This window comes from Hordeum vulgare, chromosome 2H (assembly GCF_904849725.1).
Source record: "Hordeum vulgare subsp. vulgare chromosome 2H, MorexV3_pseudomolecules_assembly, whole genome shotgun sequence".
In the NCBI taxonomy this organism is placed as follows: Eukaryota; Viridiplantae; Streptophyta; class Magnoliopsida; order Poales; family Poaceae; genus Hordeum; species Hordeum vulgare.
The window spans coordinates 659,954,369-659,979,445 of record NC_058519.1 but is presented as its reverse complement, the minus strand read 5'-3'; the positions used below and the strand labels follow the sequence as shown (position 1 = coordinate 659,979,445).

Genomic DNA, 25,077 nt, shown 5'->3' with positions numbered 1-25,077 from the left:
AGTCCCTGTACAAAGTTTGTCCTTAAGGGCAAAACAAATACTTGAGATGGTTCTTAATACCTGCTACCACTTAGCCCTAATATATCACCAAATTACCAATATTCTTATATGGGAATAAAATATTTAGAAAGTAATTTCTCGTTATCATCTTGTGTGATTCCTTTTGAATTTTGAAACTGTATTTTGTTCCTCCTGTCTAGAGTGACTGATGATTTTAATTTTGGAATAGCTGTAGAACTTTCATATGTTGTCATTGATGTGGTTTTAAAATGTCTGAAAGTATTTTGCATAATTTTGTTCATAACTATTGTTTGTCATACTTATACAAACTTGTTGGTATCCTTTTCAGGATGACATCGACAAGATGGTGTCAAAATTGGAGGAAAGAATTCTAAATCTCGAGGAAGGTTCTTGTATGGATGCTCTTGTTCTCCCACTCCATGGTTCTTTGCCACCTGAACAGCAGGCAATCAGTTAATCTTCCATTGCATATTTTCTTCTTTAATTTTTTGCCCTAAAACTTTCCACATATCCATCTCATGGATGTTAAGATGCTCTCAGTTTTTATTTCGAAATCATAGGGATGATTTTTCCCCAGCACATCTGTAACTCCAAATCACCCTTAAAAAGGTCCCGATTACAATAATTCCATGGTATGTTTTTTTTCAAAATTTAGCAATTAGCTTCGTAGAATTAATTTTGATTTTGTTTGAGGTCTACTTGAAGTACTTCAAAATTCACATGGCACTCACATAAGCTGAAATGAAGCAATATTGATCGTATAAATGCTCTCTTTGCTTTACAAATTAGAAGGCGCTAAGGAAAGACAGTTAGGCTACAGGTTATCGCCTATTAAAACTGAACGCTCCTCTACCGTTTACCGAAATATGTATGGGGTTCTTTATATTAAGTGGTTATAGGAACAAGAGCTTACTTAGTGACAATTTATTTTAATTCATGCTTTTGTCAACTGAACTGAACAAATTATATTTGCCTATTTCTGAATTTATATTTCAGTAATATTATGGCTTCAGTTTGTCTTGCACATTTATGGGTCTCACTGGTTGTTATTTTCAAAAGCCTATCTAATGAATCATTACTACTGAGCTTTTTATTTGTGTCATGATTGTAGTATACACCTGACCTTCACATTCATCTTTTCATGCTTATGTAATGCTCGGCGGTTCCGATCTTTCCAGCAGGTTCCTGTTGGAGACATTGTTTGAGAAGCTCTACCTCTCTAAACCACTACTTTGCGCATGAACTTGAGCAAGGGGGATATATATCGGTAGTTAAGTTTTGCCTCACAAGAGAGGAGCTGGGCGCTGCATCTGGCTGGAAATTGGTGTCAAGTCCCATATGCAAAGACGGAGCAACCTCGATGAATAGTGCAGCAGCCCGAGCAATCAAGTTCATGGGAAATCGGCGGCACAAGGTGCTTGTCGATTACAACTATGAGCAACTGAAGCAAGGGCAAAGAAAAAATATAAGCCTCAGACTTGGTACCCAAAAAAAGAACGAGATTAAAGAGCAAAAGGTGGGTCATAGCAGAGATAAGTAAGGAATGATCAGACTATCTAGAAGTGGCCCGTGTTGCATCTAGCCAAATTCATCAACTCCTGAAGCCGCGGCCGACCTTCAGCAGGTGGCAGAAGGCATCGTTGCAACACAGGAGGGGATAATTCACATAGACAGTTCAGAGTATATTATTGCTGCAAGCCTGCTACTGATGCAAGAGCTCTTGCAAACATCTGCTTACCGTAATAGCTGTCAAAAAATTACATGGCATGATTTTGATAGTTGTGTTCAACTGTAACATCTGTTTGTTTGCTCTTAAGCCGGACCTATGTAGGAATGGATGAACTCCTCGAGGATTATCGCAATGACGCTCTGCATCCCCGTGATCTGAAACCTGCTCTTGCAAAAGCAATAAACCAAATATTGCAGGTAAGAGACATCTCACAGTTCATGTTTCATGTTCAGTTTACTTTAATGCTTTTCCGTTTTATCCAAAAAAGTTTATACTGCCTTAAAGATCTTACCAGTTTCTCATTTAAACAGCTTGTACGTGATCACTTCAAAAAATTGCGAAGCCAAAGGTCCATGTGACACTGATAAGGTACATGCCCCTACCCTTAAAATTCACTTGCATGAATGCTCACAATCATTTTGGTTGTTATCAGACTACACTCTTTCTTCAGAAATGTCTTGTCAGACTGAGCAACTTCTATCCTCATGCATCATGTCCTGAAGGCCAATAAGCATTTTATCGTCAGTTAAAAAAAATAAGCAGTCTATTTTATTTTCATTAACTCATTTCAGGTTTTAGTTGAATTGAGTTCTTGGATCATACACTTTAGTAGCATTTGCTTGCTCTCTTGAGTATAATAGTTACTCAAATTGAATTGCAATTTTGTGTTGTATATATCATGGCAAGGCAAATGTGCAAGGAATTAACCTGGAACAATTAATGTTTTGCAGTGAGAGGAGCAACCAAGATAACCAAGAACTTATGCATGTTTTGGCCACAATCACTTCTAGAACTATGTGTACTTCAAACTATTGCAATCAAGATAGCCAAGAACTACATGGATACTTTGGAAGAAACCGTTTTAGAAACCGTGTATGGTTTTTTTCCAAGGAATTTTGTGTACTTTGAGCTACTCCCTCTATATCAACATATAAGGTCCTGTTTGGAATGGGTGTAAGTTTTTACACCCGTATTAATTTTACACTTGTAACTTACCGACCGCCTCTTGTTTCCTATGTAAAATAAAAACGATGGGAGAAGGTTTGTATCCTAAACCGGCCACAAACGAGCTTAAACGCTGATCCAAACACGACCTAAGACGTTTTTAGTCTAAATGACTAAATCTAGACCAAAACATGTCTTATATTATGGTACAGAGGGAGTATTACTCTGTCTGAATGTTTAAGAAAAATATTTATTAAAAAAAGATTCCTTTTCAAACAAAAGCTGGAAATTCATAAAAACAATACTTCTTAAAAAGTATTACAATTTTTATGTATACATCATTTTTCTTTAAAAAAATTAACATTTAACCTTATCATCGACAATTATTAAAAATCCATATAAAAACGATGCACAATAACACATGAAGCAAGTTTTGCAAAAAACAATAAAAATATTATTCAAAAAATATTTATGGAAAATATGTTGTACACACAAATGCCGTCTCCAATAAGAAAAAGTTATTCTCACACAATAAAAAGATCCTTTTGAAAAAAATAACAATTTATCTTATACAAAAATTTACAAATTTAATAAAAAAATTTAACTATTATAAAAAATTTCATCCATTTTTATATGTAAGAGTACCTAATATTTTAAAAGAAAACATTTAACATTATTATACACATTTATTTCAATTAATGCAGCATAATGGCACAACAAGCAGATTATATTTTTTTCTTGCCCGGTGCAAAGCAGCATCTAATATTTTAAAAAGAAAACATTTAACATTACTATACACATTTATTTAAATTAATGCCGTATAATGGCAAAACAAGCAGATTTTTTTTTTTGCCCAACGCAACGCACGGGCATTTGTACTAGTTAGATTAAACAAAGGAACCCGTGCTCCTCCTCTGCGCCCGCCCCACCGGCCACGTTATCATGCATCTTGGTGTCTTGGGAGACGCCACGTGACATAGGAAGGAGAATACTCCCTCCGTCCGAAAAAGAATGTCGTCAACGTAGTTTAATTGTAATTTTACAATAAAACCCTATCCTTTTAGATCTCATGCTAATCAATCCAGGTCTCTTCTTCCACCCCTATCAACCGCAGGCACCGCGGGCCCTAGCCACCGTCTCCCCCGTCGCCCACGGGCCCAGCCAGCAAAGGGCTCAGCCGGCGACGAAGGCTCACCTGCGCTGCGGCTCCACGGCTAACGGGAGACACCTCGTATTCGTCCTGCTCGCGTCCTCGGCACTTCCTCGCGCCCGCCGCGGCAACCCACTTCGATGTGGGAGTTGGACATGCGTCGTCCGCTTCGGCCGCCGGTGCGATGTCTTCCGCCACTCCAGCCTTTTCAGTTGTTGTCGTCTTCCTCCGCCTCTACTGCTTCTCAGCTTCTGCTAGTGGTAGTGCCGACCGTGATCTTCATACAGGCAGCCCCAATCTTCTTTTTTGTCCAAGAGACCCCGTCTCTGCTCCTGGTGAAAGTTACCAGTGTCCCCGGCCTGAAATTGTTGTCATATGGACAAATTGGTGTGAGATTGTGTAGCATCATTGTAACTCATATTGATGTGAATTAGAGCATCATCGCAGCATCATAGTATTTGTGAATCTTCTCTGTAGTGAAATTACTCTGTATCATGGCAGCATCCCCAAGTTTAAGAAATCTCAGAAACATTTAACTGTTTCTGTGAGTTTCAGTTAACTATTTTTCAGAAAAAAACATAATTTACCAAGTTTAATCTAGATTTTTCTCTTCATGTTGTTGATGCATTCAAATTCTGTAAATTCAGATAATGTACCACATGGGGGAGGTTAAATGGAGATTTTCGATCTCCAATTTTGACAGTAAAATTCAGTGAATCTTTACAAACTGAAAACTGTGGACTTGGATCTGATCTCCAACTTTGACAGTAAATTTCAATACAAACTGAACGCAACATCGATTCTTAAGCAGTGCCATGAAGAATTTAGACAGGCAAACCATCCAGCTACAAACCCGCCAAGGCAGCTTATGGAAAAATGACTTAAGATATTCAGTCAAAATTCATTTAAATTCGCTTAATATTATTTCCATCAAATGAATAGTGGAAATGACAAAAAGCTCAAGATCTGTTTAAGATTATTTCCATCAAATTTGTTTGAGATGTAATTTGACATAACAACCGACACTTTAAGTTACTCCTCTTCAGAATATTGTGAACATGGTGTAGTTTCGCAATTCACATCCTACTACTCCATAATTCAGATCCATTGTGCACTCTTCAGTCAACTTAAATTCAGAATCACAAGCACAAGCAAGTTCAGTCAAAATCTGTAGTCAAGCAACTTCAGTCAAAATCTTTCAGTTTTGACAGCAACAAATCTGAAAGATTTCAGTTTTCAACAATGACAGAGTGACAAACACTGCATCAAACCATAGTAGTTGACACAGTGACAAATCTAAAAGTTCTCAGTTCGAACATTATTGCTCAAGCATGTTCCTACCTGCTGGGGGAGCAGTAGTAGACGAAGGGCAGGCCCCGGGGGCACCATCTGAACCTGGGGCACCTCGAGGAGCAGCAGAGTGACCCCCTTCCGCGCCAGCTCCGTGGCCGGCTCCAGGTCAATCCGCGTCGCCGCCCCCTCTGCTCCCCATGGTCAGAGAGGCAGTCAACAATTGGTTCGTCAGATGCGAAGACACAACACGACCAAGCATTGGAAGCAATCCCGTCCCTCATGGCGTCGTTGGAGCAGGATCTCTGGGAAATCAAGGACCTTTTTTAGGGAGGTGGAAGCTGCGGGGGAGGCGAGCGGGAGATGCACGAGCAGGAGGGAGCGACGGAGGAGGCAACTGCGGAGGGGAGCTGCGCAAGGGAGCTGGCGGCATGGTGGAGCTGCGCGGCGTCGCCGGTGCCGCGGGGGAGCGGTGCGGCGGAACGACGTGGTGGAGCCGCCGCGAGGGGAACGGTGTCGTAAGGGATGATGGACTGCGGGTTCGGTCGGAATTTCTTCGAGGATTTTTCTGTAAAAAAGCCATGAGGACAATTTTTTTCGGACGGAGGGAGTACTATTCTACTCTTGCGGCAAGCGACAATACCGATGGGTCCCTCGGGACATGTAAGGAGTAGTAATTGACGGAGCCCCTTCCCTGGTTAACACCTGCACGGGATGGATGGATGGTGGAGGAGCGTTTTCCGGTCCGGTCCGGTGGGTGGAGGAAAAAGAGGCATTATTGCCGTGGGCCCACGTCGCTCACGCGTTCCTTATAATCACCCCACCCCAACCCCCACCCCCACCCCCATATCTTTTCTTTTTCCTCACAGGAGGCAAACAGGCCACGCCGACAAGTCAGTCCTTTGCCTCTACTCCTATGCTCTGCACTCTGCACCTCCCTACCTTGAGCGGCTGGATGGAAGGATTTCATCAGCTGGTGGTAAGCAAATTTCTTTTTTTTTTGTTTAATAGAATCAGTCTGGTAAGTTTGTGAATTCATTCATGGCTCTGCACTTTGGATCCAATCCATGCTTCTTATTCAGGAATCTATGGAGACAAGGCAGGATATGGCAACCATGGATTGGAGAGATGATTGGATAGACGCCCTCTCTTTGATTTCTGAGGATGAGCACAGATTTACTTTTAGCAGCACGCATGACATATGCATCTTTTTGGAAATTTGCTTTCCTTTGGATACTAGTAAGGTGCAAAGGCCAACAGGGAATCCATACACCGCCAAGGCCAGGGACTGGACGGTAATGCCAGATCTCGGCACGATCTGCCCCACAACGCTCGCCGCAGAGCAACCCATCGCCTAGGCCTGACACGGCCAGATCTCGCCCCACAACGCTCGCCGCAGATCAACCCATCGCCTAGGCCCGACACGGCCAGATCTCGGCCGACAACGCTCGCCGCAGAGCAACCCATCGCCTAGGCCCGACACGGCCAGATCTCGGCCCACAATGCTCGCCGCAGAGCAAGCCATCGCCCAGGCCCGACACGGCCAGATCTCGGCCGACAATGCTCGCCGCAGAGCAAGCCATCGCCCAGGCCCGACACGGCCAGATCTCGGCCGACAATGCTCGCCGCAGAGCAAGCCATCGCCCAGGCCCGACACGGCCAGATCTCGGCCCAATCTGGTCTTGTCCGATGACCACAAGGCCAGTTCTCGGCCAGATCTGGCCCAGATCGACTTCGCTGCGAGGCAGCAACAGATCCAGCTCGCGACCTAGGGTTCAAAGCTGCTGCGGAGGTGAGCGGCGGCGGAGCCAGCGCCAACGACCACCGGCCGTTTCCGCGTAATCAAGGTTCGCACTATCCATCTGTGGATCTTTCCTCCTCCTCCACCACCACAAGGATCTATCCATCTGTGCAAGACTGCAAGTAGAACAGACTGGCAAGCTATCCTTGCATTCATAATTGCTGCTAATTCATCTGATTTGATGTTGTATACGTTGTTGAACAAGTGGCAATACCGAACCAAACATGTTACCATCCAGTAGCTAGCTTCACCAAGATCGGGGGGGGGATGGAGTATATAGGCTAGGAGGGGGCCAAACATGCAAATTTTAACAATCTAGACTATGTTTATGCCTGTATGTGTTAATCCTGGTACCATTCCATCCTGATTGCACTAATGCATCTGATTTGATGGTGTATACGTCGTTGAACAAGTGGCAATACTGATTGCTGCTATTGCACTAATTTGTTGTGTATCATGACCATCCCATCCTTATTGCTGCTATTTCACATGATTTGATGCTGCATTTCTCAGGTCTCTGTTTGGTTCAGTACTGCCATGGTTAGTTAAATGTTGGAGCAGCTTGTGAGTGTTCAGTCAAGTCCAACTTTGAATGCTTAGTTCAAGTATTTTGCTAGGTTCTGAACTTGTAGGGAAGCAATCCTGGACTAATAATTGATTTGAACTTTGTTTAGCCACTTTTACTTCATTGTTGCATGCGTAGAGTTGATGGTATCGTGGTGTTTCATGGGTTTGGTGCTGGTCCATCTGTCGAGTGCATAGCTTTAGATATCTTTTCGTTGTCCAATATGACTATGGTTCTGCTTCTGGTGGTCTATTCTATATTGAAATAAACAGATGAATTTGACCGAGTCCATCTCTGCATATTTGCTTGATTGATTCAGTATACGTATATCGCCATGCATCTATGGTTCAAGGGTTTTGCTAGGTTCTGAATTAGGAGTGGCAAGCAATCTTGGGCTAGTAATAAGTAACTATGTTTAGCCATTTGTACTTTATTGTTGATGTCGTAGAGTTGTCTTTGTCCATTGTTTGTTAGTTCAGCCTTTTTTAATGTTGGTTTGCTGGCGGTTGCTATGTCGTATGGCATTAGCTCCATGTCTGTTTCCAATTGTGCTGGCTCTGCTTCTCGTGATATATACTGAAAAAAACAGAGACCAACTGCATCACCAGTCAATTTTGATTTGGAATTAGCAATGTGCTTCTGCCTTGAATGATGTTCTGCTTTTTACGTCTCGTCTTTTCTGTTATTAATGCAACCAGTCATGCCATGTAATGCCATTGGCATTAAGTCCTTTCTTGAGATCTTGAAAAATGCAGAGCCTACCGAAGTTAAATCAACAAATCTGATTGGTCGGGAGTCTGTCCCTTCAGTATTGGCATGTCCAGTTAAGTGTCGGAGCAGCTAGTGCGTGATTGATTTGAGTCCTCTCTGCATGTTTTGGTTGATTGGTTCAGTATACGTCGCCGTGCTTGTGTGGTTAAAGTGTTTTGATCGAGGGAGTGACAAGCATTATTGGTCTAATAATTTATAACTATGTTTTGCCACTTGTACATTATTGGTGCATGCCGTGGAGTTGCTGTTATCGATTGTTTGATAGTTCAGCCTTTTAAATGTTATCTGGTGACGGTTGCTATGTCAGATGCCATTAGATTCCTTATCTGTTTCCGATAGGCCTGTCTCTGTTTGTGATGGTACATTATGCTGAAACAAACTTAGATGAACTATCAGTTTTGATCTGGAATCAGTAGTCTGTTCAGATTCCTTATCTGTTTTGAATAGGCCTGTCTATGTTTAGCCACTTGTACTTTATTGCTGCTTCTATAGAGTTTCTTCTGGTGGGTTAAGCCTTAAATGACGTTCTGCTTGTTACTTCTTGCCTTTGCTGTTATTAATACAACAAGCCATGTCATGTAATGCCGTCAGCAGTAAGTCCTTCATTCATATGCTGAGAAATATAAAACTTATACTTAAGTGAAGCAAGGTTAGTGTCAACAACTCTTCACGGTCATGAATGTCCAATTCAGAGTTGTGTTATTTCATATGGCTGACTGCACCTTTGGTACTGGCATGTCAAGAGAAGTGTTCTATGCTGCCCATTGCATCATTTCCTTGATTTTTCAGATAGTGCCCAAACCAGCCGATCTTAAAATTCCAAGATTCTATATATCACTCCCGGCTCCAAATATTATTTCAACATGTTATATATAATTCCTAATGTGGCTGTTTATTTCATTAAGATTGTTGAACAACTGTTGCCAGGATGTTTTGTCGTCACTTGTCATGTTAATCGTTGGTTTAATTTTATCAAATAACCCCAATGTATTTTCATAAAGCATGTTGAGTGTATGTTCTGCACCTGCACATGGGAATACAGTATTGACTAATAAGTACTCCCTCCGTTTCTAAATATAAGTCTTTTAAAAAAATTCATTAGGAGTCTACGTACAAAGCAAAATAGATGAATCTACACTGTGTAAAGTATGTCTATATACATCTGTATGTAGTCCACCTGTGAAACCTGTAGAAAGACTTATATTTAGGAACGGAGGGAGTATGTGTCAAATTTCTTGATATTTTGTGAATTAAGAGACAAAAAAGTAGTGGTATTACTATCCAATAACAACTGTAGGACAGGCGCACTATACCTGATTATGTACTGTAGCAGTGTGAAAAAATGTAAAAGGCCATGGGTACCAGTACTAGAGAAGCATGGCCGTTGTTGGCCAAACACACCTACATGGTACAGTACTGAGTTACTCCCTCTCTGAACCCACCTAGTTGGCAGATTGCCACAAGTGTGTTACATGCTACTCATAGTAGGGAGTATCATATAGTAATATCATGCACATGATACTATGGTATGATACTACTCTCATAGTGCATAGTATCATAAACTAGTGTCATAGATGGTCTCATTTATTGATATGCATGACACTTAGTAGCATAGCATTTAACATTGATACGGTATCTTACCTATGTTACTCTAACCCTCTCTCTCTAGATGTGCTCCGCCCACCACTGGGAATTCCTTCTACCTCCTTCTCTAGATGCATTCTGAAGAATCCAGGACTTACCCTCTCTTTTGTTGTATCCTAGGGTTCTGTTTATATATAATATGAGGAAACGTTGATGTTTCCGTGTCAATAGTGGGTTGTGGTATCTGTATATGCTCATTCACCCTCCCTCTTCATTAATCTTGTTCAATTTTGCTTCTTCTAGATGTCAAAGCTCAAGCAAGATGTATTTGATAAGGCACATGAAATGGCACTGGCTGCTACCACCAGAAAGAGGCCTACCCAGCGCTCCTATAACGTATTTTTTCATTATATCTCTTGCTTTCTTTAATGCTTTCATGATAATAGTTACAAACTGTTTCATTATATCTCTTACCTGAAATATGTGAAAACATATCAATTTCCAAACCTGACAACAACTGTTATAGGAGCTTGTAGTTAAAGAAGGCGCCCCTAAGCTCTAGATGGTAGCAAAACGCCTAGCGCGTAACTGTGATTAATCGGCACATAATTGTGCATAAGCATGCTTCTTTGGTCAGAAGCCAAACGCACAGTTAACCGCTACCTCTTTTTTGAACTATGTACCTGCTGCAAATGCACTTGTGACCCTTTCAGTAGATACAAGCGCACTTTGTCTTATTGTGCAAATTTGCTGTTACCTGTCTTATTGATCCATCTAATGTTTCTTATGATTTCTGCTTGACTTGCACTCTGTTTATCAAGTATTGTGCAGACATGTTTGTTACTCCCTCCGTAAACTAATATAAGAGCATTTATAACACTATTTTAGTAATCCCAGTTCTAACTTATATATTTTTTGCTTATTTTCAATAGGATCTTGATAAGGTTAAAATCACCTCCAGGCCTACTGCACTGCAACTGCTGCACATGTACAAGGATATCCACAACTTATTTGTTAAATATAGTGCTGCTTTGGTTCCCCGGAATGTGTGTTTTGCACAGCCTGTGGGAGGAATACCGTCAACGTTCAAAGAAGAGCTTCTTGATGGAGTTCCTGTTGCAATACCTTATGATAAGCAGGTATTACGTTTTCATTCCTTGTCATATGTAGCCTGCCTCCGCTATTGATGATTTATCATTGGTTTTAAGCCTCTAGTATTGTATTTCGTGCCTTAATTCAGATAATTATTAAATTCTCTGTTTTGCTATTGGTTATTGCCTCTTCTATGGTATTGTTGAAACCTACAAGTCTACTTTGTCATTAACTGATCATTTTTTTGTTATCTCATTGTAGAATTTGTGCTTTTTTATCATTGAGGTTGTCATTGACAAGGATGTGGTTTTTCAATTCCCAATGCGTTTCGATAGCATGTACTGCTGTGGTTTCCGTGTTCTTGAGCTTGGTGATGATCCACTGGAAAAGATCTGGTATTCATTCGGGAAAGTTCAAATACTTCCGAACAGACTTTTCAAAAACAGGAAGAAATCTGGTCTGTCATTAGATTATAATAACTTGTAAGCTTCTAACTCTTCCATTTCATTACTGCGTTCTTTCATAGCCTGCTTATTGATAAGTTTCATGTGCCAATTTGTTCGCTGCCTTTCCTAATTTTTAGTTTTTTGTTTGTTGAAATGGACCATTAAATTCATACTTTATTGTTTGTTTAAATGAAGTTGATATTTTTTGATTATCATAAATAATATACAGGATACAACACTTCTTATTTGTGCATGCATGTTAAACAGAATGCACCTCATGTTTAGTGCCCTAGAGTATCCTGTTTTTGTCGTTTTTGCTGGTTTGTTCCTTGCCTTTTTTTACTCTTTGTTTGTAATGAAATGTTTATTGTTTGTTGAATCGAACCATGAAAATAAAGATTCAAATGTATAAGTTCATTTGATACTTTTTTGATTCTCTTAAATAATATGCAGATTACAACTCTCCCAATAATACTTCTTATTTGTGCACCCATGTTAAACAGAATGCACCACATGCTTTCGTGCCTATAGTACCCTTTCTTGCCTGTTTTTGTCGTTTTGTGATTGTTTGTTCCTCTCTTTTTTGACTTTCTTTGTTTGTAATTAATCATGACAGATCATTTGTTTGAAATTTAAATATAATCCTTTTCTATGAAACAACCGCAAAATTCAGATCTTTGGTGGTCTCATTGCAAAGTTTTGCCACCATTTTCGAGCGTTTCAACCTCTCAAAGATGATGATGATAATTCCATGGCCCAGCAGTTGAAAGACTCAATTTTTTTTGTATTCAGTGAGGGTTCTAGATTCTGGTTTGCAATGTGTTTATCCTTAGAAGGCGTTCAATGCAAAACGGTATATTGTGTGCGTTTGACTGACTTGATGGCAAATCTGATCCAAGATTATGGTGACACGTCTCGGCTTTGCGTTTACTTGTGGCTTGCGTTTCTTGAGAGGGAGATGGACTCGGCTGCAACCTCATTGCATGATAAAAGCAGGTTCCCTGATTTATTCTTGGCTTTTCGCAAAGAGGTGGAAAAATTCTTAAAGTATGCAGAGGCAGATCCAGGCTTTAATAACCGTCCATTGATCAAGTTCAAAGGATCCAATGATGGATATTGCCTAGGTGCATTAGTCGGTCAATCTCTCTTCATCATCAAATATAGCTGTGTCCTAGTTCGCAAGGCTTTAATGCGTGAAGCGAATTATACAAGAATCTAGCCAGTGTAAGTATTTGTTAATGTTTTTTTTGTATCCATCATTTGTACTTTATGTATTGGCAGACATATTTGCTAATGTTATTAGTGACAAGCAATCTTGCACTAATAAATGATAACTATATATATCACCCTGCATTCTATTTGCTGCATGCTGTATACTCCCTCCGTCCGGGTTTATTGGGCCCTTGGGCGCTGGGAGCGTGTCCGCTCTTATTAGGCCCCGCTTGATCCAGCTGCCAAAAGGTAGAAAAACGTTTCGTTGCTTTCTCGATCTTTCCGGCTGCCTTTCGTTTTCCCAGGCGTAGTAAATGTCCATCTGTTGCATGCACTTCTAATCCTTCATTGATTGGGGGCATGCATGCGCCATGCAGTGTTCCAGCATCGATTGGGGGCATGCATGCGCATGCAGTGTTCCAGCTTGCCAAAAAGTAGCAGCGCGCGCCTGAGCTGAGCATGGATTGCATGCGGGTCAAGGGAAATTTACATTAGCAATAAATCATGCATGGGAAATCAAAGAAGTAGGCGCTTATTCTAAGACATTAATGATGGAGTCTTGGTACCTGTAATCTGGTTGGGGGCCTAATAAACCCGGACGGAGGGAGTAGTTGCCTTTGTCGATTGTTTAATAGTTTGGTTTGGTAGTGTTTGCTCTGTCAGATGTACTATGACTTCAGGTCACATCTCTGTTTGCACTATAACTTACTCTGCTTTTGGTGGTATATACTGAAACAATCAGACATGAAGTCGATCAGCAGTCAATTTTGATTTGTAATCAGCAATCTGCTTTGTCTTCAGTAATGTTCAGCGTAGGTCCAGCTGTTCTGCTAGGTTTTGAATGAGGGGGTGGCAAGCTATATTGGACTAATAATGGATAATTATGTTTAGCCACTCTTACATAATCACTGCTAATTCATCGTTGAACTAGTCAACATGGCAGTATTGAACCAAACATGTTAAAATTGTTGTGTACCATCGTATCCTGCTTGCTGCTATTTCACCTGATGTCATGTTCCATTCGTCGCTGAATCTGCTAATCAGTTAACTGTCGGAGCAGCTAGCTTGTGGTTGATCAAGTCCATCTCTGAATGTTTGGTTAAGTACTGCCATGTTCAGTTAACTGTCGGAGCAGCTAGTGATTGATTGATCTAAGTCCTCTCTGCATGCCGTGCTTATGTGTTCAAAGTATTTTGAACGTTGGAGTGGCAAGGAATGTTATACTAATAATTTATAATTATGTTTAGCCACTTGTCACTTCTTGTCTGTTTCTAGTAGTTCTTGATTTGCTTCTGGTGGTATATATACTGATTCGAACTTATAAACTCAATTTTGATTTGGACTTAGCAATGTGATTCACAGATGCTCGTTCTTGCATTACAGGATGTTTAAAGTTACTAATGATGATGTTGAATGTTATGATGACTGAGCAAGCTGTGACACCGGAAAATCACAAGTTGTGCAGGAGTCCATCAGAAGCTCGTTCTTGCATTACAGTATGGAAGCAATGTCTAACGATGATGTTGCATGTTATGATGACTGGGCAAGGGGTGACACCGGAAAATCACCACCAATATTCCGTTTCTCCTGTCTTTGGATGTAAAAAGCTATTTTGCAGTTGGTAGGATGCTGAAATTTTGGTAGCAATTGGCCTTGATTGTTTTGGTGGTGATTGGGAGGATGTTGCAATTTTTTGTAGCAAGTGACGCAAGAGTTCATCAGAGCAATCTTCGTTTATCAAATATATTTCTAAAAGATACTTGCAGTCAATGGCATGTAGAAATTTTTGTAGCAACTATTACTAAATCTGGTTCCTCTGTTGAGGATATTAAATGGTGTTTGCATGAAAATGCACTTTTATTATACATTTTTTTTATTTTGTTATTGGAAATTGACGTAGGAATATTTTGTACTCCCTCTGTCCCGAAATTAATGTCGTGTTGGCTATTTTTACAAAAAGACCCCTTGATTTAATCGGACACAACCCGCACTCCCTCCGTGCAGGTCGTTGCAATCGGACACAACTCACAACTCTCTGCTTGCTCGCCGGCCGGTGGCGCAACTCCCCGCGCCTGAGCACCACGACGTGTCTGAGCCCCCTGCATCGTGCAACTCTCGTGCTCCTCCTCTTGGACAGAAGCCCCGCGCAGGTGCAGGAGCTCGTCGGAGTCAAAAGCAACGAGCGGGAGGGGCGGCGGTGGTCGGAGTGTAAGCGGGAGGGGGAGACACTCGGGCGAGCTGGCGGCGGAGAGCGGCAGCGGCAGCAACCCGCCGCCTGGCCACCGGCGCTCCGGATCTGGGCCGCTGATTTTCTCCGGCGGCAACGGCAGCTCAGGGGGCGGTGGAGGAGGGGGCGACGGGAGCACAGCGAGCTCACCGCTCATCAATGCGCTCCCTGCCGGCAACATCTGCTCGTCTGGCCGCGTCGTGCCGGCGCCCCCGCACCCCGGCTGCACGCGTGCCCGGATGTGCTCGGATCCGGCATCGGCCAGTACGGCCACAACACCATCATGCGGGGCGGCATGGCGCCCGCGAGGAGGCCATCCGGCTCGACCCGGCCAGCGGCCGCGCCCACGGATGCCTTGCCGCGCTCTGCCTCCGGTGAGACCCGCTCCTTGCTTGCCACTATTGCTTGTGTGCTAAGGATTTCCTTGCAGATACAATACATCGGTAGCAGGTGCTACTGTATTTTGCTTGTCTTCGAAGCAAAAACTTTGATCTTGTAGAAAGATTGCTAGCTACAAGAGTATATAATTTGAATTCTCTAATTAATTGCATGCTGCAAATAATGGAAAAGAAAGATTGCATCTTTTGTCGGTTTATTGTAGTCAATCTATGTGTTCTTAATGTTTTTCTCAATGGAAAAGAAAGATTGCATCATGCCGCAAAGACTGGAAGAGTGCGCTGAGGGAAGCAGACGCCGCCATTGCCAACGGAGTAGACTCCTCTCAGCTGGTAACCTCTCTGGCCTTGTAGCTCGTGATATTTTTCATCCTGAAGATATACTGTATTTTTGGGTTAGTGTTACTACGATTCAGTCTCTCACAAACAAGCCATGTTTCTCCTACAACACCTTGCCATGAGGTCTGAAGTGCTTCTCCGGCTCAACAAACTAGAGGAGGCCGATTCGACTATTACGGGTTTGCTGAAATTGGACGGTGCTGGGAGGTGAAGAAGCATCTCTGAATTATTTTTTCTTCAGAGGATACATCACAACAACAGCTTAGTGCTGGAGATGTCGTTTTTCTGTCAAAGGCATTCACTGTCATTGACGGTCAATTGTACAAGGAGAGTGTTTCACGCGTCTTCCAACGTTGCATTTCCCCAGAGGAAGGACATTTGATCCTAGAGGAAATCCACTCGGATACCTGCGGTCATCACGCTTCTTCGAGAGCAATCGTCGCCAAGCCGTTCAGAGCTGGATTCTTCTGGCTGCAGGCTAACGAGATGGCCAAAGCTATGGTCGACCGATGTGAAGGCTGTCAGTTCTACTCCAACAAGTCCCACAAGCCAACATCTGCACTAATGACAATCCCACTTGTGTGGCCATTTGCAGTTTGGGGATTAGACACAGTCGGACCATTCAAGATAGGCCAAGGAGGCTACACACATCTGTTGGTGGCAGTCGACAAGTTTACCAAATGGATAGAAGCCAATCCCATCAAGAAACTCGATGCCTCAACAGCTGTCAAGTTTGTCAGAGACATCATTTCCAGATTCGGGGTGCCTCACAGCATAATCACGGACAATGGGACAAACTTTGACTCGGACAGATTCAAAGGCTTCTGTGCGAGTCAGGGTATCCGAGTGGATTTTGCTTCCGTAGCACATCCGCAATCCAATGGACAAGTTGAGTGTGCAAATGGACTTATCCTTCAAGGTTTGAAGCCTCGACTCTTGCGAGAGGTAGGACACGCTGCTGGTGCATGGGTCACCGAGTTACCTTCAGTACTTTGGGGCCTCCGCACCACTCCAAATCGATCAACGGGGCGATCACCGTTCTTTCTCGTCTATGGGGCAGAAGCGGTCCTTCCGAGCGACCTGCGTCACAATGCCCCGCGAGTCGAACTCTTCTCCGAAGCTGAAGCAGAACAAGCAAGGGAAGATGGAGTCGATCTTCTAGAGGAGGAGCGCGAGATGGCACTCACTCGCTCAACAATTTACCAGCAAGATCTGCGACGCTTTCACGCACGTCACGTCAGGAGTCGCACGTTCCAAGCTGGCGATTTGGTGCTCCGAGTGGATCAGCAAAGACCACACAAGTTGGCTCCGGCCTGGGAAGGGCCTTTCATCATTTCCAAGGTGCTGAACAATGGAGCATAGAGACTCTATAATATTCAGAGGGAGATAGATGAGCCGCGCGCATGGAACGGAGATCTCCTCAAGCGTTTTTATACGTGATCGTCGACTGAAGCAGTGTAACGAACAAGTTTGAAGAAATAATATATTCCGCAGATTCAGTTTTGTGCAGATTCAGAGTTCTCACACAAAAAAAAAACCTAGCTGCGATCATGAATCGCCTAAGTATTAACTTCCTCCGAGTGTGCACTATACGTTACACTCGGGGCTTAGCTGCGATCCTGAATCGCCTAAGTATTAACTTCCTCCGAGTGTGCACTATACGTCACACTCCGGAACTTAGCTGCGATCCTGAATCGCCTAAGTATTAACTTCCTCCGAGTGTGCACTATACGTCACACTCGGGGACTTAGCTGCGATCCTGAATCGCCTAAGTATTAACTTCCTCCGAGTGTGCACTATACGTCACACTCGGGGACTTAGCTGCGATCTTGAATCGCCTAAGTATTAACTTCCTCCGAGTGTGCACTATACGTCACACTCGCGGACTTAGCTGCGATCCTGAATCGCCTAAGTGTTAACTTCCTCCGAGTGTGTACTATACGTCACACTCGGGGACTTAGCTGCGATCCTGAATCGCCTAAGTATTAACTTCCTCCGAGTGTGCCCTATACGTCACACTCGGGGACTTAGCTGCGATCCTGAATCGCCTAAGTATTAACTTCCTCCGAGTGTGCACTATACGTCACACTCGGAGACTTAGATGCGATCCTTAATCGCCTAAGTATTCACTTCCTCCGAGTGTGCACTATACGTCACACTCGGGGACTTAGATGCGATCCTGAATCGCCTAAGTATTCACTTCCTCCGAGTGTGCACTATACGTCACACTCGGGGACTTAAATGCGATCCTGAATCGCCTAAGTATTAACTTCCTCCGAGTGTGCACTATACGTTGGACTCGGGGACTTAGCCGCGATTTTGAATCGCCTAAGTATTAACTTCTCCGAGTGTGCACTATACGTCACACTCGGCGACTTAGCTGCGATTCTGAATCGCCTAAGTATTAACCTCCTCCGAGTGTGCACTATACGTTGCACTCAGGGGCTTAGACGTGACTAAGAATCACCTAAGTCTTAATCTTCTCCGAGTATGCACTAAGTGTTGCACTCGAAACAGCATTCAAACAAAAGAATAAATATTTTCATTCCGACAACATAAGTTCAAAAATGATAGCTGACTCGGTGCGGATCAAGCTTACCCGCACCGATTTAAAAGTACGACCGCCAACAGAAGTGGCCAGAGTATATTACAGGTAAACACTCAGCATACCGAGGATAAAGTTCGATCACGCGTCAGCTGGGCCGGCGTCAGGACTGGAGGGCTCCACAAAAGTGTCCAAGTCGATTCCATCTGCGATGCGGGTAGCAGTCTCAAGGAACGTCTCCATGAAGTCTTCGAATTGAAGCTTCTTCGTGTTGGCGACCTTCAATGCTTTCAGCTTATCTTCCCGCACCTCCTTGCAATGGACTCGGACCAAGGACAGCGCAACGTCAGCACCGCAACGCGCTGTCGATTTCTTCCAGGATTGCACTCGGGCCAGAATCTCATCCAGTCGCCCCAACAGACTCCCCATCTCCTGCCGCGACTCGTCTTCCGGCCAAAGCTCCTTCTCAATGCGGCCGAAGACTTCTCTCAATCGGCTGATGAAAGGACCCACTTTGCCTACGCGGATATGCGCCCGGAGCAGATCCCGGTTGGCGTCCTCGCTGAGTGGCACATTGTCCTTCATGGACCGCTCCACAACCGCTGCTTCAGCTTCGGCATCAGTACAAGAATCTGCACCAAACGAGCAAATAGACAGTAAAAACCGAGTGTTCGTCACACGGTACAACCACTCGACAAAGCATAAGACTTACCTGCCAGACGAGACATCATCTGGACAGCCCAGTCGTTGACATACTTCTCCTGAGCTGTCCATCGTTTGTTCCGAACAGCCATTTGATTGTGCAGTTCGGTCCTCTGTTTCTTCAGCCTTTCCACCTCCGCCACCAACACCCTGTTTGCCTCCAGCGCCTCCTCCAAGGACTTCTCTCGTACTTCCAGTGCACTCTTCATGTCGGCCATGGCGAGCATTGCAGCTTCCAGTTCACCAGCGTACTGGTTCCTCTCCGCTCTCAAGGCTTCATAAGCAGTTCCCATTTCACAAGTTTTCAGCATCAAGAAACAAAGGGTAATCAGCAAGTTTATCAGTTCACAGGCTAAGTTCTTAAGACCCCTGCCGACGCAAGCAGTCGACAGCGGTCTCGGGGACTACACCCAGTGGGTTCACTGAGAGTGACCCCACTGGCATGCACCTCACGCAGGTCCGCCCTGTTGAGATGCATGTTTTCCTACGCCTCAAAGGCTAATTCTACTCCACCTACGTGCAACTTACTCTCGGCGACTCTTAACGCAAGAGCGCTCCGACTGCAATAAGTACTCGCACTCGGAAATATTGTCTACGGACACAACCAAAATAAAGACCAAATATATGAAGACAACTGTCGGTGCAAGCACTCGACAGAAGTCTCGGGGACTACACCCACTGGGTTCACTCGGAGTGAACCCATTGCAACAACAATACCACCCAGTGGGCTACAGAAGAAAAGTAAGTACTTACTAGGCTACTTACTCGGATGTCATCGTGCAGCTCCAAGCTCTGCCGATACAAGGCCGCAATGGAGTCATAAGCCCTCTTGGCCTCTCCGGCCATAAGCTCCACCTGGATCATGCCCCCCTTGGCCGCCCCCACCTGCTCCTCTGGGACACGCCGAATGCTGAATTCAGCATTCGACGAACCGGGAATCGTGGAAAGTTCATGGAGCATCCCAAGGTTCGCCCCAGTAGGTTCTTCACCCACCGGCACCGGTTCAGTCGGTGGAGGCACTTCAGTCGGGGGAGGCATTTCGGTCAGGGGAGCGTTGGCGGCGGGGGCGGCAGCAGGAAGAACGGTCTCAAGGACAGGCTCCAGGACAGGCTCTTGGGCAGGCTCCACGACGGGGTCAGCTCTCCCCTGGTCACCCTCGTCCAGGCAGATCGCCCCTGACAAGCCAAATAACATAACGCCTCAGAAAAAGAAAAGGATGGCGCAGTCTACAGAAATAAAATACCCGACTCTCCCACAGCATACCTGGTTGAGACGAAACGACGTCGTCCGTGTCCATGGGGTCGTCCCCTTGGCGGGCCGGCGAGGTCGCAGAAGTGGCAACCCTGTCGAGTGAAGTCCATTCGACTTGTAAAACAGGAGTTCACTCGGTCAACAGAAAGAGCCGAAAGCTAGATTCACTTACGTAGAGGTGACGAGGACGGTCATCCTCATCCGCGGCAGAGCCTTCTTAGGTTTGGGCCCACTCGGCTTGGGCGCCCTGGAGGACTGACCTGCAAGTTCAGTGGCTGCGTCCCTGGCCCTCTTGGTGCCTCTAACACTCGGTACCGCCGGAGCAGCAGGCGGAGCACTCGACGACGTAGGAGGGGCTGAAGGGACGGCAGGCTCATGCTGACGCTTACTCCGATGCTCTGGCCGCGGAGGTGGCGAATCTGACTCTTCGTCCTCTTCCTCTTCCTCACTGTTTTCCTCCTCCGGCTCCCCGCTGTCAGAGACGTATTCGGCGCTCTCCACGCTCCCCTCCTGGCTGCCTTCTTCCTCCTCCTCCTCCGGATTCCCGTTCGAGACGGGGGAAGACCAGTTGGTCCACTCCTGCATGAGGTTCAGTCGGAAACATTAAGCATCACACGGAGATATAAATAAACGACTGAAATCAAGACAGTTCAATGCACTCGGCTAATGCTGCTCACCTGATTCGGTGGAGGGTTGTCCGCGCTGTAAGGCGCCACTCGGCGGGCTCCTTTGGGGTTCTCACAGGGACCCGTGATTTGGAGCACCCATGAGGTCACCTTCTCCTTGAGAATGCCCTCCACGTTGGTCCGAGTGGAATCCTCGGGCCCTGTGTAGTGCCACATAGCGTGGTGGCGGGCCTGCAGAGGCTGGATTCGCCGACCGATGAAGACTTCCAACAGGTCAATACCGGTGACCCCCCTCCTGACAACATCCACGAGTGCCTCGACCAAAGGCTGGACATCGTTCTTCTCGGCTTTCGAGAGGGCGAGTTGCTTGGGTGGAGCAGGGCGGTCTAGACTAAATGGAGGCAGCCCAGTCGACGCATTCGGACAGGCTATGTCCTGGCAGTAGATCCACGTCGACTGCCAGTTCCTAACTGACTCGCTCAACTGGAGAGCAGGGTAGCTACTCCGACTCTTTTTCTGAAACCCTAAACCCCCGCAGAGCTGGAGGAGATGCGTCTTGTCATCCGACTGACTAAGACGTTTGATGGTTTGAGAGCGGGCGGAGAAGATATGTTTGAATAAACCCCAATGGGGGGGCAACCGATGAAGCACTCGCACAAAACAATGAAGGCAGAAAGGTGGGCGATGGCATTCGGAGGGAAGTGATGGAGTTGAGCACCAAAATGATTCATGATACCTTTGAAGAAAGGATGCGGGGGCAGAGAGAAACCTTTGTGAACATGGCTGAGGAGCAAGACGCGCTCCCCCTCCCGTGGTGCCGGCTCGACCTCGTCGTCCGCCGGCAGCCTCCAAGACTTATGCACGAGCTGACCATGCTCTACAAGCTCCAGCAGGTCCCCCTCCGTCACCGTGGAGGGAAGAAAGTCTCCCTGGATCCACCCCGCCGGCAACGGCCGCTGCCGCCGCTGAGCAGCCGCCGCCTTGTTCTTCTTCTTCCTTGCCTCCATCTTGCTGGTCTGACCTTTGGTCATGGCGGCGACGGTGAGCTCTCGAGAAAGAGGGGAAGGGAAGGGCGTACAGGCGCAGGAGGTGGCGAGGAAGACGGAGCAAGCAAGAGCAAAGGATTCGGCGATTGTAACCGAAAGGTCTCGTCGCCCAGAGTTAAATAGAACACCGACTGGGTCGCTGGCGAGCGGGCCCGAAATCTTATCCACCCAACCAACTGCGGCGATATCGGTGGAGGAGTTAAAGGCGTGAGGATCGAGGAGTCAGGCGCTACTCGAGCGCGCTGACGTCGCCCCCGCTGAGCGCGCGGAACCCGAAATTTGAGATCCCGGAAAATCCGCCGTTGTCAGTTGACCGGTCGCGTCAAAAGATGCCGTGGAAGCACTCGGTTCCCGACTGTCTGTTCCGCAAGCACTTCCACTGGAGCATTGGTCGAGAGACATAAAATGGATAGAGGCAAGCAACGCCCAAGCCGAACCTAGTTCAGTCGGATCTGAACCTCAAGCACCGCTTCTACGTTTCAACCCCAATCCATTCGGGGACTAATGATGGGGTCATAGTCCTAGGGTAGGGTCATAGGCCTGCCGTACACGTCCTATCCAAGGTTTACACCACACAAAGGACAGGACCCTAAGTCTGCCCCGACTGAATCAAGGTATCCCCGTCATCCAGTCGGTAACAGGCCCTGAATCATCCAGTCGGTAACTAGCATTCGGAGGACACCAGGCTCACCGACTGGATACACTCGGTATGTCGTAACCTCTCCGGAGGGAAACTACCGTACGTTTCCGGGTGCATCTATTAGCATTTAGACCATACGTTACCTGTAACGTCCGCATTCAATCGCCACTACTCCACCCCTGAGTCAGAACCGTTGTGGGGGGCAGCGCACTCTATATAAGCCGCCCTCCCCCACTCGTAAAGGGGTTAGCAAATCTTTGTACTCCATATCACACTCGGTAACAAGCTCCGAGAGCACTGAGACGTAGGGCTGTTACCTCCACCGCAGAGGGGCCTGAACTCATACAACCTCACCGTAGCTAGGACTCTGCCCATCTCATTCGTACCCTACACATCTACTGTCAGGCTTATACCCACGACAGTTAGTGTCTGGTGTCTAATACAGAGAGTCCCTGTACAAAGTTTGTCCTTAAGGGCAAAACAAATACTTGAGATGGTTCTTAATACCTGCTACCACTTAGCCCTAATATATCACCAAATTACCAATATTCTTATATGGGAATAAAATATTTAGAAAGTAATTTCTCGTTATCATCTTGCGTGATTCCTTTTGAATTTTGAAACTGTATTTTGTTCCTCCTGTCTAGAGTGACTGATGATTTTAATTTTGGAATAGCTGTAGAACTTTCATATGTTGTCATTGATGTGGTTTTAAAATGTCTGAAAGTATTTTGCATAATTTTGTTCATAACTATTGTTTGTCATACTTATACAAACTTGTTGGTATCCTTTTCAGGATGACATCGACAAGATGGTGTCAAAATTGGAGGAAAGAATTCAAAATCTCGAGGAAGGTTCTTGTATGGATGCTCTTGTTCTCCCACTCCATGGTTCTTTGCCACCTGAACAGCAGGCAATCAGTTAATCTTCCATTGCATATTTTCTTCTTTAATTTTTTGCCCTAAAACTTTCCACATATCCATCTCATGGATGTTAAGATGCTCTCAGTTTTTATTTCGAAATCATAGGGATGATTTTTCCCCAGCACATCTGTAACTCCAAATCACCCTTAAAAAGGTCCCAATTACAATAATTCCATGGTATGTTTTTTTTCAAAATTTAGCAATTAGCTTCGTAGAATTAATTTTGATTTTGTTTGAGGTCTACTTGAAGTACTTCAAAATTCACATGGCACTCACATAAGCTGAAATGAAGCAATATTGATCGTATAAATGCTCTCTTTGCTTTACAAATTAGAAGGCGCTAAGGAAAGACAGTTAGGCTACAGGTCATGGCCTATTAAAACTGAACGCTCCTCTACCGTTTACCGAAATATGTATGGGGTTCTTTATATTAAGTGGTTATAGGAACAAGAGCTTACTTAGTGACAATTTATTTTAATTCATGCTTTTGTCAACTGAACTGAACAAATTATATTTGCCTATTTCTGAATTTATATTTCAGTAATATTATGGCTTCAGTTTGTCTTGCACATTTATGGGTCTCACTGGTTGTTATTTTCAAAAGCCTATCTAATGAATCATTACTACTGAGCTTTTTATTTGTGTCATGATTGTAGTATACACCTGACCTTCACATTCATCTTTTCATGCTTATGTAATGCTCGGCGGTTCCGATCTTTCCAGCAGGTTCCTGTTGGAGACATTGTTTGAGAAGCTCTACCTCTCTAAACCACTACTTTGCGCATGAACTTGAGCAAGGGGGATATATATCGGTAGTTAAGTTTTGCCTCACAAGAGAGGAGCTGGGCGCTGCATCTGGCTGGAAATTGGTGTCAAGTCCCATATGCAAAGACGGAGCAACCTCGATGAATAGTGCAGCAGCCCGAGCAATCAAGTTCATGGGAAATCGGCGGCACAAGGTGCTTGTCGATTACAACTATGAGCAGCTGAAGCAAGGGCAAAGAAAAAATATAAGCCTCAGACTTGGTACCCAAAAAAAGAACGAGATTAAAGAGCAAAAGGTGGGTCATAGCAGAGATAAGTAAGGAATGATCAGACTATCTAGAAGTGGCCCGTGTTGCATCTAGCCAAATTCATCAACTCCTGAAGCCGCGGCCGACCTTCAGCAGGTGGCAGAAGGCATCGTTGCAACACAGGAGGGGATAATTCACATAGACAGTTCAGAGTATATTATTGCTGCAAGCCTGCTACTGATGCAAGAGCTCTTGCAAATGTCTGCTTACCGTAATAGCTGTCAAAAAATTACATGGCATGATTTTGATAGTTGTGTTCAACTGTAACATCTGTTTGTTTGCTCTTAAGCCGGACCTATGTAGGAATGGATGAACTCCTCGAGGATTATCGCAATGACGCTCTGCATCCCCGTGATCTGAAACCTGCTCTTGCAAAAGCAATAAACCAAATATTGCAGGTAAGAGACATCTCACAGTTCATGTTTCATGTTCAGTTTACTTTAATGCTTTTCCGTTTTATCCAAAAAAGTTTATACTGCCTTAAAGATCTTACCAGTTTCTCATTTAAATAGCTTGTACGTGATCACTTCAAAAAATTGCGAAGCCAAAGGTCCATGTGACACTGATAAGGTACATGCCCCTACCCTTAAAATTCACTTGCATGAATGCTCACAATCATTTTGGTTGTTATCAGACTACACTCTTTCTTCAGAAATGTCTTGTCAGACTGAGCAACTTCTATCCTCATGCATCATGCCCCGAAG

General features: G+C 44.8%; 1 protein-coding gene and 2 long non-coding RNA genes across 3 annotated transcripts; 2 read left to right on the top strand and 1 right to left on the bottom strand.

Moving 5' to 3' along the window:
- Window positions 1-3,667: 3,667 nt before the first annotated feature.
- Window positions 3,668-5,663, bottom strand: LOC123431341. Its single transcript, XR_006623086.1, has 2 exons — window positions 5,187-5,663; window positions 3,668-4,204 (listed from the first exon to the last, which is right to left on the bottom strand). It is a non-coding gene; the product is annotated as an uncharacterized LOC123431341 (long non-coding RNA).
- A 329-nt stretch (window positions 5,664-5,992) lies between these two features.
- On the top strand, window positions 5,993-6,525 carry LOC123431340. Its single transcript, XM_045115155.1, has 2 exons — window positions 5,993-6,114; window positions 6,218-6,525. The coding sequence occupies exons 1-2, from the start codon at window positions 6,052-6,054 to the stop codon at window positions 6,491-6,493; spliced, it is 339 nt and encodes a 112-aa protein (XP_044971090.1). The 5' UTR covers window positions 5,993-6,051; the 3' UTR covers window positions 6,494-6,525.
- Window positions 6,526-7,242: 717 nt separating this feature from the next.
- On the top strand, window positions 7,243-14,411 carry LOC123431339. The gene is made up of 4 exons (XR_006623084.1): window positions 7,243-10,252; window positions 10,789-10,995; window positions 11,210-12,618; window positions 13,990-14,411. It is a non-coding gene; the product is annotated as an uncharacterized LOC123431339 (long non-coding RNA).
- Window positions 14,412-25,077: the final 10,666 nt, after the last annotated feature.

Excerpts from the sequence above, each read along its gene's own strand:
- LOC123431340 (XM_045115155.1), top strand. The coding sequence starts at position 6,052 with ATGCTCTGCACTCTGCACCTCCCTACCTTGAGCGGCTGGATGGAAGGA. Across the intron at positions 6,115-6,217 it reads AAGGATTTCATCAGCTGGTG|GAATCTATGGAGACAAGGCA; the intron begins GTAAGCAAATTT and ends CTTCTTATTCAG.